General features: G+C 38.6%; 1 protein-coding gene across 1 annotated transcript; it reads left to right on the top strand.

The window, feature by feature from the left end:
* Positions 1 to 525: 525 nt before the first annotated feature.
* Positions 526 to 1,693, top strand: si:ch211-220m17.5 (guanylin family protein). The gene is made up of 3 exons (XM_040000574.1): positions 526 to 685; positions 920 to 1,112; positions 1,228 to 1,693. Exons 1-3 carry the CDS (start codon positions 611 to 613, stop codon positions 1,284 to 1,286), a joined length of 327 nt encoding a protein of 108 aa, XP_039856508.1. The 5' UTR covers positions 526 to 610; the 3' UTR covers positions 1,287 to 1,693.
* Positions 1,694 to 11,392: the final 9,699 nt, after the last annotated feature.

Here is an 11,392-nt window from a genome sequence, read left to right on the forward strand (position 1 = left end):
TCACATAGGAGAGAACACTATTTGCTTATAGCTGTAGTCCAGTTAAGGGCTTTTGGGTGTGTTTTTGTTGATAAGAAAATCAAAGATATGAAAGAAAAGTACTGACACTGACATAAATAAACCTTTTCTGTAATAAACAACGCGTTATGTGGGGGGAGGCCTATTTAAATATAAAAACTGTTTGTCTGACATTTTTCCACATTAAACAAAGCCCATTATTTGGATCAATTTCTAACAATGGGTCTGTGAGTCACTATTTTCGTCAGAGGAATTCAAAATAATTCTTTAACCAACCCAAGATGCAGCACACATGAGCCAGAGATCCATAAATCTAATCAGAGAGACGATGAGCTCAAAGTAGGATTTATGAATTTCTCTTTACAGCCTTGTAAAACACTAACTCTAATCTCACTAATTATTAACCCGTGAGAAAAACGTTGCTCTCATTTGCGGCATATCTGGTCACATGATAATGGGGCTGCTGGGTAGAATTGTATAAAAGGAGGCTTGTAGGCACAGGGAAATCAGAAACATCAAACTGAGCACCTGCTGAGCACATCTACAATAAGACGCAAAAAGACTGCAAGACAAACTGCTGTCTACTGTCACCATGAAAGCCACATTTGCCATCACCGCTCTCGTCGTCCTGGCTCTGGGCTGGACCTCTGAGGCTGTGCAAGTTGAAGTAAGTGCCTTCCTTAGCATCATTGCATGACTGATGTGTTCATGATGAGATTGCAGGCTTGAACAATGGCAATTTTCTGCTCATTAGTAGAGAGAGTGAAGCTCAAATTTTGGGAAATTAAACTAACTTTTGTTCTGGACTTTCATGGATTACAAATCATACTGAAACTGTGTAGACTCTGAAGCTTTAGATGAAGTTGCAGTGCCTTTGTAACTGCAATTGCTTCTCTTTCAGGAGAACGGACTGTCTTTCTCAATGGAAGCTGTCAAGCGGCTTCAAGAGATGTCGGAGAGTAACGGTATGACAGGACAACAAAACCCAAGACTGAAGGCTAACACCATGTCCCTCTGCGCTGACCCCATGCTCCCACAGGAGTTTCTGCCACTCTGCAGGCAGAGAGGAGCATCTGCTTCCCTTGTCAGATTATGTAAGGCATTTATAAATTCAGTTTGCCTGAATCATAACATCTTAGGTCATAAATATTAAATATAGATGACTCAGCAGTGTACCTTATCTGCTTCCATTTCTTGTCTTCATTTTAGCTGCTGTACCCTTGGACATCTGTGAGATCTGCGCATTTGCTGCCTGCACTGGTTGCTAAACAAACAAAGCAAGCCAGAAACATCCTGCTTACTTGTGATTAATTTTTCATCCCCTGCTAAAATGTTTTAAGGAAATTCGACTTTTAACCACATGCAATGATGAACCAATGGCTTTATCTCTGCATTTTTGACTCTGGCCCATTGGATACCTGAAAAATTTAGACTAAAAATATCTCAAAAAGAAAAAGAAAAAAAGAATCTGACAAAATGGGGAATGTTTTGCAAACTGTTACTTAGCATAATATAGCATATTTACTATTTTATTTTTCTGCAGAAAATTCTTTGGCATGCATTTTGTTTTGGATTTTTCGTTTGTTACATTTCCATCTTGCCTTGCTTTATATTCATATTTAAAGAAATGTTTTCTTTTTATTATTGTTGTTTGGAATAAAAAGCCTTCATTGATAGATGACGTGTACATTGTGGTCTATTCTACAAATGCAAATATGCTATTGCCATTCTTATTAACACACTAGTAGGTAAGGTAGCAAAAATATTATTTTCATGTTGTTAGTTGTAACAACATCTGACCCATATTTTAAATGGAAATCTGACTACCAAAGCTACTTTCAGCGCTTTCCTCGTCACAGGGCATCACTACAGCACAGTTTAATGCTAGATGCCCTTCCTGTGGACAGTGTTGCGACTTTTTTTCTAAAAAGCGACTAGCGACAAATCTGGCGGCTTTTTCTGCTGTTATTGGAGACTCATTTATGACGACTTTTTGACGTGAAAGCGCATATCGCTCTTACTCTCAACAAGCAGCAGGTGCTGCAGTGGGCACCTCGCTCGTGCAAAGTATCAGCAACCCTCCCCCAGCTGCTATCAGGGCAGGAGATGTTCCCATCTATGCGTCCAAACTGCAAATGAATCGCGCATGAGCAAAGCCGATACTCCCGTACTGACTGTAACGCAGTCAGTTCTTCTTTTACTGTTATGTTGTTTTGTGGGTCACAAGGTTTAAAACTACTTATAAACACACACACACACACACACACAAAGTAACTCCACCAGAGTGACTATTTCGGGTCACTTTTTTGGAGCAGGGTTGGAATTGTGACATTAAAAAAAAACAATAATTGCTAAAAGAAATTTAATTTGTAGTTTTAAATAAATTCTAAATGCATTTAGGACGTTTTTTAGCTCACTTTATGTCTCTTCCACGATGTTATTTTTCTCTCCTACAACGTAGGTTGCAATTACATTAGCATGACCAATTATGCAAATTAGGTGATGACGTCATTTAGCGACTTTTAGCTACTTTTAGGACAGCCAATAGCGGTTTTCCTTACTGAGGAGTTGGCAACACTGCCTGTGGAACTGAACCACTACACTGTGTAATCACAACTGGCCAATATATATATATATAGTTTGAAAATGGCTTGTAACATTTTATAACACTTACTTACTGAGACATCCAGCATTATGTAGACACCCGATCTCCCCTTTAAAATCCCCATCTAGATCTTTAAATACTTGATCTAGGGCATGATGTAATTTATTTCTGTCAAGTGTACAGGGAAGTGGAGGAGCAATAAATGTAAACAGAACCTGTGTGCACACAAAAAAGTGATTTCATTTCATGCAATATTTTAGCAGGAAATTCGTCATCACAGATGACACGGACCCAGAGCTTTTGTGTATCTGAATTTTGAGGGTTTTGTGAGTATATTTGAGTTTGTGTTTCTGTTTTGGGAATATTATTCTAGTATTTATTCTAGTTTTTAAGTTCTTGATCGTTACTTGGATTTCATTATTATTCTAAAATAATAATGATAATAATTTCCAGTTTGTACCTAATTTCATCTTTTCTGTTTTGCCATCTGTATTGAGGTTTCATGTGGGTTTTTTTGAGAAGCACGATTCATGGCTTAGCAAGCTTTGGGGAGCTGAAAATCAGAGTTTTCTGTGTCATGGAATTGGCTCTTTTGTACCTGGCTAAATGCCAAGTAAAAAGGGGGCTTTTGTGTTCAGCATAATCATGGTGACTGATGCTGTACACATAAACTGATTGGGAGCAGGTTATGGTATGAGTTTTGGTTTCAAAGCATCTAGAAAAACCACATTTTCTCTGAATCTTTTATTCATGGCACATTTTAAGTTTCTCTCCTGGGGAAATATGTTTTATATGCGCAAATCTTTAAGCCTCACCTTACTAAAAGACACTGAATGAACTGCAAACTGTATATCGCATTGTTAGGGAAATGTCTATTATTCAGAAAAATGTATGAATGCTTTAAAAATCGTACTTTTAATCTGCTGCTTAGTATGTTTTACACTGCTGGAATTGCAGCTGCAATAACACAGAGCATACACCTAGAATACCCGTGCAATAAATTAATTTCACGTTGATCTGCTAACAAACTAAAGTGATTTCCACATTTCTTTTATTAGGCAGTTTTAATGTTCTGGAAGATCCCTCGGACACCTGCAGGGAGAGCAGGACGGTCTAAAGTTTTTCAGTAGTGTCTAAAGTCCTTGTGTTTCCCTGATCAGCATCAGCATTAATATATGATGCTGTTCCTAAAACAGGAAACTTACACTGTACTTTTTGTCCTCATGTCAAATTTGTACATACCCTAATGGTGCTGTATATTTTGAATAAGTCGCTATGGAAAATACCTGATCTTAAACCTCACATACGTGTTGAAATCTCAGTTAAAGTTATTTTATCTGAAGCATTCAAATATTTGGTGTCTGTAAACCGTGAGTGCATGGGCTGTAGTTAAATCATAGAGTTAGCTTAAAAGTGCTACAAATCAATAGTGCTAACGAAAAGCCGGAGAGGCCGACAGTGACCTCTGATTGTGTTTAAGGGCTTGTTTATATTAAATAAACCATGATACAAAGCATTACAGCCCATTAAATAGCCAACAGCCTTAATGAATGCAGCAGGAACTCAGAAGATTCATACAGCATCACTTCACAAGCAGAGAAGTATGAAGACTTCTGCATTTCTACAAACTGCACACCATCATAACACCTCAACCGATATTAACACATGGCCATTTTTTTGTGTGTGCCATTCTAAAAAACCTGCTCAGGCATTCATTTCAATGCTGTTTTTCCTGGAATACCCTAAAATCAGAATCAGCATCAGAATACTTTATTGATCAAATTATGTTGGTTACAGTGCTCCAGTACAAACAGTAACAAAGACAGACACTACAAGAAGTAAGACTACAATATATACATACATATAAGTCACTTATTGATAAATATCTGAATAAGAAAGAAGAGCATGTGCAAAAAGGGTGGAACTATTGCAGTATACAGTGTTTTAGATGGATGAGTTGTACAGGGAGATGGCCACAGGCAGGAATGATTTCCTGTGTCGTTCAGTGGTGCTTTTTGGTAATCTCAGTCTCTCACTGAACATGGTCCTGTGGCTAGCCAGCATGTCATGGAGTGGGTGGGAGGTGTTATCCAACATTGTCTTTATCTTGGACAGCATCCGCCTCTCCGACACCACCTTAAGAGAGACCAGCTCCATCCCCACAACATTGCTGGCCTTGCGGATCAGTTTATTGAGTCTGTTAGCATCAGCAACCCTCAATCTGCTCCCTCAGCATGCAGCGGCATAGAGGATCGCACTGGCCACAACAGACTCGTAGAAAATCCTGAGCATTGTCCGACCACTGTTGGAGGACCTCAAAAAATAGAGACGACTCTGGCCCTTCCTGTAAAGTGCTGTGGTGTTTTTAGCCCAGTTTATTGTCAATGTATACGCCGAGGTATTTATAGTCATCCACAATGTCAATATTGACCCGCTGGATTGAAACAGGGGTCAAGTGTTTCCTGGTCTTCCTGAAGTCCACGATCAATTCCTTGGTCTTTGCCACGTTGAGCTGCAGATGATTCTGCTCACACCATGTGACAAAGGAGTCGACCACAGCCCGGTACTCTGTCTCATCATCCCTGCTGATGAATCCAACCACTGCAGAGTCATCAAGAGAATATACACCTTATTCAAAACTCTACTGCACACATTTTGTGTATTTTAAGTATTTTGGTTTGTTTGCTTATTTCTCCATTTTATTATATTGGTGCAATCCAACCATTTTCTGAAGGGTGACAGTAAGGGTCTACAGTCTTGAACCATTCATGTTCACATTCAGCCAGATTAATTTGCCTAAAAGTCCTTGGACTGTAGGAGGGAGCAGGAGTACCCGTAGAGAACAGTGAGAGGCGTGTTTTTTACTATGATTTGTTTTGTGAAGCCTCTGAAATATTTCTTACAAATAAAACTGACTTGACCTGAAAGTGGCTTTATGTAAGACATTTGATGGTTCTGAGCTTTCAACCCTGCATTCTATTCAATACAATTCAGTTTCATTTATACAGGTCCATTCTGAGTTTAACATTTTAGTTGTGTTTATTATGTGTTTTGTGCAATTTGTTCTTGTAATTTTTATTTCTGCGTTCTGTTAATTTTTCTGTTATTTTATTCTCTACTTTGGTTGCAGTTTCTTTCATAATTTGTAATTAAGTTTAAGTTTTCCTGTACTTCTGTACTTTCCTGCAGTTTCAATGTTAGATGAGCCCATGCTGTGTTATTCCCGGTTTTATTTTGATAGTCTCTTGTTTCGTGTTCACTATATTTAATTTTACCTCACTTGTGTGTTTTTACTGATTAGTTTCGGTAGTATACCCTGGTGTTTTTCCTAATTACTTGTGTATTTATAGCCTCTGTCTCCCCTCAGTTATATGTCATGTTGTACTGCTTGTTCACATTTACTGGCCCTCCTGTGGCTTCTATTGGTTTAACTGGACTTTGATACTGGCTGCCCTTTGGATTATCGCCTCAATAAAGGTTTGTTTTTTTGTTTTAATTTGTCTCACAAGTGTATTTTTCATCCACATTGACATTTGTAAATATATTAAGCAGTTTTAATATATTCAAGATTATCCTTAATGCGCAGAAAGGAAGGTTTCGTTGAGCATGTACTTGTAGGTTATTTGCGTTTGCTGACAGGTCCGGTGATCACTTCAAAACTAATGCACAGGCAATTTTTCTAACATTTAATTTCCTTTCACCCAATTCTACATCAGGATGTAACACAACATCTGCTCAAGCACCATTCACCTTCATTTCAGACTCAAATATGCACCATATCAGCATTCAGTAGTGTGAATAATTTAATTTATGCCGCCAAACTACCTCGATAAACAGACATGCTCTCAGTTCAGGACACCAGTGAACTCTTGAGCATACCAGCCCTGCCACCTGCACAATAATGAACTAGTAATGAGTTGCTACGAAGGCGGATTCTGGGTTTTGGGGCTTTATAGGTGAAAAAATTATTGTATTTTTCTCCGTTCACTAATCTTTGCTCTCTTTTGTAAATGCACAACAAAAATTAGTTTTTTAAAAAAAATAGCTATATATAAGCTATTTTTAAAAAGACAAGAGGCACTTCTTTAGTAGCATTATTTACTTTAATTTACTTATTTACAACAGTACTCAGTGAACTCTGTGATAACAGCCAGTGACGGGGGAGGGTCACAGTTCTTGATATTTGCTTGTGTGTGTGTGCGCGCACTTGCAGATCCTTTGGTCTGTTCCCTATTCACACACGGGTGTGATTGAGGCTATAACTCTGGGGGTAAAGCTGTTTACTTAATAAGATCACACACTAATTGTTGGTGTAAACAGTGAGTAGCAAGGGTGTGTGGTGTCTTTGATAAATGCTGCTAGTCTTCTTACTCTGTTAACTAACACAGATGATGATCAGGTTTGGAAGCTCTGTTCTGACAATTTACAGCCTTTACTGCACTGTGCACCCACGCATTTGGTTTGGTTATAACGTTTCATATGGCGATTCTGTATTTAGCATTAGTTTCCTTGGGAGCCAGGCCTATTTTAATTTATGGATAAAGGCTATGGTTTGATCTGAAGTGTTGGAGGGCTGCATCAGCAGGTTTGACACACAAGCCACTTTTAATTATGGAATAAGCCCACAAGTATTACTGGATTCATGAATCTGTTTGATTCTGTCATTCCTAGATTCATGACAATAGGTGAGACTGCAGTGTTTGCCATTGGACAGTATGTTATAATCTTATGTGTGTCTATCCTTTTATGTGACTGCACGCAGTTAAGATCTGTGCCTTGTTAAAAGTGAGGTTACTACTTCAGAGGAAAAAAACATAATAAATCTCCTCTTAGACAAGCACTCCCATCCATTAATCAGATGACATTTGAACTTGTCAACGTAATGTCTGACTAACTCGGTCAGTTTCCTTCATAAGTCATGATTGCAATATTACTCACATCTATGAATATTTACATAAAAATTTCAGCACATTAAATGAGAAGTTGTATTAAAGCACTGATGCATGGGACACGATTACAACTTTGTTTGTCTCTCATGAAAGCTGGAAAGCTCACTTAAAACGAGTGCATTGGATTTGTTTCAGATTTGCAATTAATACATTAGCTCCCATCCCTCTCACTGAGCCTGTTTGCAGGGGTGAGAGCAGCTTCAGAGCATGAGGACTTGATGTTTAAAAATTGTGGATACATATAACTAGGTTCAGTGTTTGTTTTCTTTTTGACTTCCATAAAGAAAACTGGGAACTGTGTAAAACCAAGCTAAAATCTAATAATCATCTTAAAATAAAGGAGTCAATCTGTGGTTAGTTGGTAGGAAATGCACATAAAATGAAATCAGCCTACTTGCTAACAATCCTGAAAAACTGTTAGCAAGTCAAACAGCTGCCGATTAAAAGACAGGGAAAGAGTTCAATAATAAGCTAAAACTAGTCATGGGATTTATCATCAAAAGCATTTTTGCTTTGATATTTGACCGTTTTTACCTATTGCTGTATGTGCTCCAGCCAGAAAGCAGTTATATAATACTTATTGAGTGTGAAAAATCAATGAAAAGTTACCACATTCTTTATTGATTTTCCCAACAATGCTTGGCTGGTTACTTAATAGTTCTAGCCAAGTCTGTGCATGTGGGTGTAGTTTAACCTTCAAGTGTCCGATTGCTTTTGTGACATTTTTAAGTTTCCTACTATGAATTTGGAGAATGCAAAGTTTCATACTTCATGAACCATCCATCCATCCATCCATCCTCATCCGCTTTATCCGAGGCCGGGTCGCGGGGGCAGCAGCCTAAGCAAAGAGGCCCAGACCTCCCTCTCCCCAGCCACCTCCTCCAGCTTATCCGGGGGAACACCAAGGCGTTCCCAGGCCAGCCGAGAGATATAATCTCTCCAGCGTGTCCTGGGTCTGCCCCGGACAATTCATGAACCATGGAATTAAAATGCACAGTTTTCTTATGACCCCAGAAATGTATTTTTATTTGTTTTGACATTATTTTAAAATGCTGCACAGTTTTGCAGTGAAACATGGATTATAGAACAGGATTCAGAGAATTCCTGAAGTGTATGCAGTTGCAGACGGGCCATGGTTACAAGATGTGCTTTCATATATATTTTAACAATGTTTGTTGCAGCTTGTTGCATTAAAAACTGCTGTTCCTAGGACTGCGCTCTTCTGGACAGAAATCTCGAATGTTGTTCCTAGCAACTGCCAGAACCACTTGCCTAGCTTGGGGGTCACTGCACCGACTGCTCCGATTACCACTGGGACCACTGTTGCCTTCACCCTCCAAATCTTCTTGACTTCTTCAGCCCTTGGTATTCCTGCAGCTTCTTGAGTTCCTATCGCTCAGTATCACTACAGACATCTTCTTCTGCTTTTCTAGTTGGTTAGCCATCACCAGTTTGTCTATCTGTATTTGGAAGTCTCACAGGATCTTAGCTCAGCATTCTTGACCACCTTAGGTGGCATGTCCCATTTTGATCTCTGAACTTTCAGGACATACTTGGCACAGATGTCTCTGTGTACTACGCTGGCCACTTGGTTATGGCGTTCCATGTATGCCCTGCCTGCTAGCATCTTGCACCCTGCTGTTATGTGCTGGATTGTCTCAGGGGCATCTTTACACAGCCTTCACCTGGGGTCTTGCTTGGTGTGATAGACCCCAGCCTCTATGGATCTTGTGCTCAGAGCTTGTTCTTGTGCTGCCATGATTAGTGCCTCTGTGCTGTCTTTCAGTCCAGCTTTGTCCAGCCACTGATAGGATTTCTGGATGTCAGCCATTCCTCTATCTGCTGGTGCTACATAGCGTGACTGTCATTCCATGATGATTCCTCCTCTTGTGCCTCTTCTTTCTCAGGTTTCTGCTGCAATGCTGGGTGTCTGTTGTCTCGTCCCGGACAGTTCTTGGAGGATCAAGAAACTGATACCGCTGACAGGCCCCCTGTCCTTAAAAACAAATTACAATTTTTGAGTTCATATAAAGAAATTTTGGTAAAATGGATGAGCCTGCCGCATCAATTTCTCACTTTGATTTTCAGTGTCTTTGAATTCATCCTTATGTAGCTTGATGTGGCATCCTTTTGTTCCCTTTTGTTTTGTTTGTTGTTTTATTTTTTTTCCTCAAAAGCATTAAAAAGGGCAACATTCGACTGATCAGGTAATTCTTAAAGAGAAAAAAACACCTATAGTTCTGTAAACTTCATGAAGACTTTTCTCATCCAAGATGCTTTGTCAGAACTGTAAAGCCTGTTTTGTCTTCAAATCCTAATTTTACATTAATTTAGCTGTAAGTTAAATATTGCCCTAAAAACCCCTTTACAACAAATTTATTGATGGCTTCTCTTTTAATCCCTAATCATACATTAAATAAAACTTAAATGAAAACATCTGCTTTTCTGCACGTTTTGAGCCATCCTGGATTTTCTTTTTTGCTGCTAAATATCAAATTATCTAACAAATATTAACACTGAATCAAATGTGCATTGACTTCTTTTGATTGTCCTTAATTTCTATTTTATTTTTAATGTATTTTTTTGTAATGCTAAAAAATAGTATTTAATTTATTTTGTGAACTTTGTATTTTTTTTCCCTTATACTTAGAAGCATATTTGCTCATTAGGAGTTTTAATTGGCTTCTAGAGTATCAAAGTCAAACCAAGACAGATTTTGCTGAATAGAGAATCTCAGCTTCTTTTAATAAGCTGTTTCAAGGACTTTAACTTTGATGCACTGCTTTTATTAATTTCTCTCTAATGCATGCTCAATCATCCAGGTAAGGAAATCCCAAAAAGCTGATTCTGTTCATCTGGAGGTAGCATTTTCACTGGGGGAAACATTTCGTCACTCATCCAAGTGACTTCTTCAATCTCAGCTGACTGCAGGCTCCCCCAACCTTTTAAACAGTACATTTGCACAATGACTACAAACTAGCACCACTGGCCAACAGTGGGCTGTGAGGTCATTTTCTCAATCATTAATATGTAAATTGCCATGAGCATTGATCAATGAACATGAATAACATTCGACTTTTTGGGTTCTCACTCATAGGTCGTCCCCAGTCACATACAGTTCAATCTTAAGCCTTCAAACTGTGATCTTTCTCAAGGTAATAAAAAGTAGAAAAGGTTTAAGCTTTTAACTCAGCAAAAGTAAAACATATAAAACTAGATATAGGTTTGATTTTATGAAATAAAGTTTACACAGACAGTTATAATTCATTGTTGATGGCAGCTCTCAGAATTGTCTCTCAGACTCTCACAGATTTGACTGCCAGACTTCAAAACAGTGCCGTTTCAGATCAAATATGCTTATCTGTTTTCCAGTGATTCCCATCTGTTGCCAGTTTGTAAAATGTCGTAATTTACACATGTGTACATACATAGCTGCTTCTTTATCAGACAGCACTGACGAGGGATGAGATTTATTAGCTGGTACTGAGATATCAGATGCGTTGGTGTGAAAAGTCACAAAACATAAAATATTGTGCCGACGGAGCTAATAACACAGGTAGTTGTTATAAACAGATTACATGACGATGTTTATAAAGGAAAAAGCGGATCCAACATGCTTGAACTCACAACTGGTTGTCGAATGCCTTCATTTTATCACTTTATAATGGCAAAAAAGTGTAGTTCAGACTCTCCCACCTGCTACTGTCCCCCGCCCATTGTTTGCATTGTGTTTACAAGTCTCCTCCCTAATTTTTGAAAATATCTATAAAAGTCTTTCCATTTCACTGTTTCTTGGTCGGTTCACCTTTTCCAGCTCTAG

Source organism: Simochromis diagramma, unplaced genomic scaffold (genome assembly GCF_900408965.1).
Source record: "Simochromis diagramma unplaced genomic scaffold, fSimDia1.1 OVJJ01000320.1, whole genome shotgun sequence".
In the NCBI taxonomy this organism is placed as follows: domain Eukaryota; kingdom Metazoa; phylum Chordata; class Actinopteri; order Cichliformes; family Cichlidae; genus Simochromis; species Simochromis diagramma.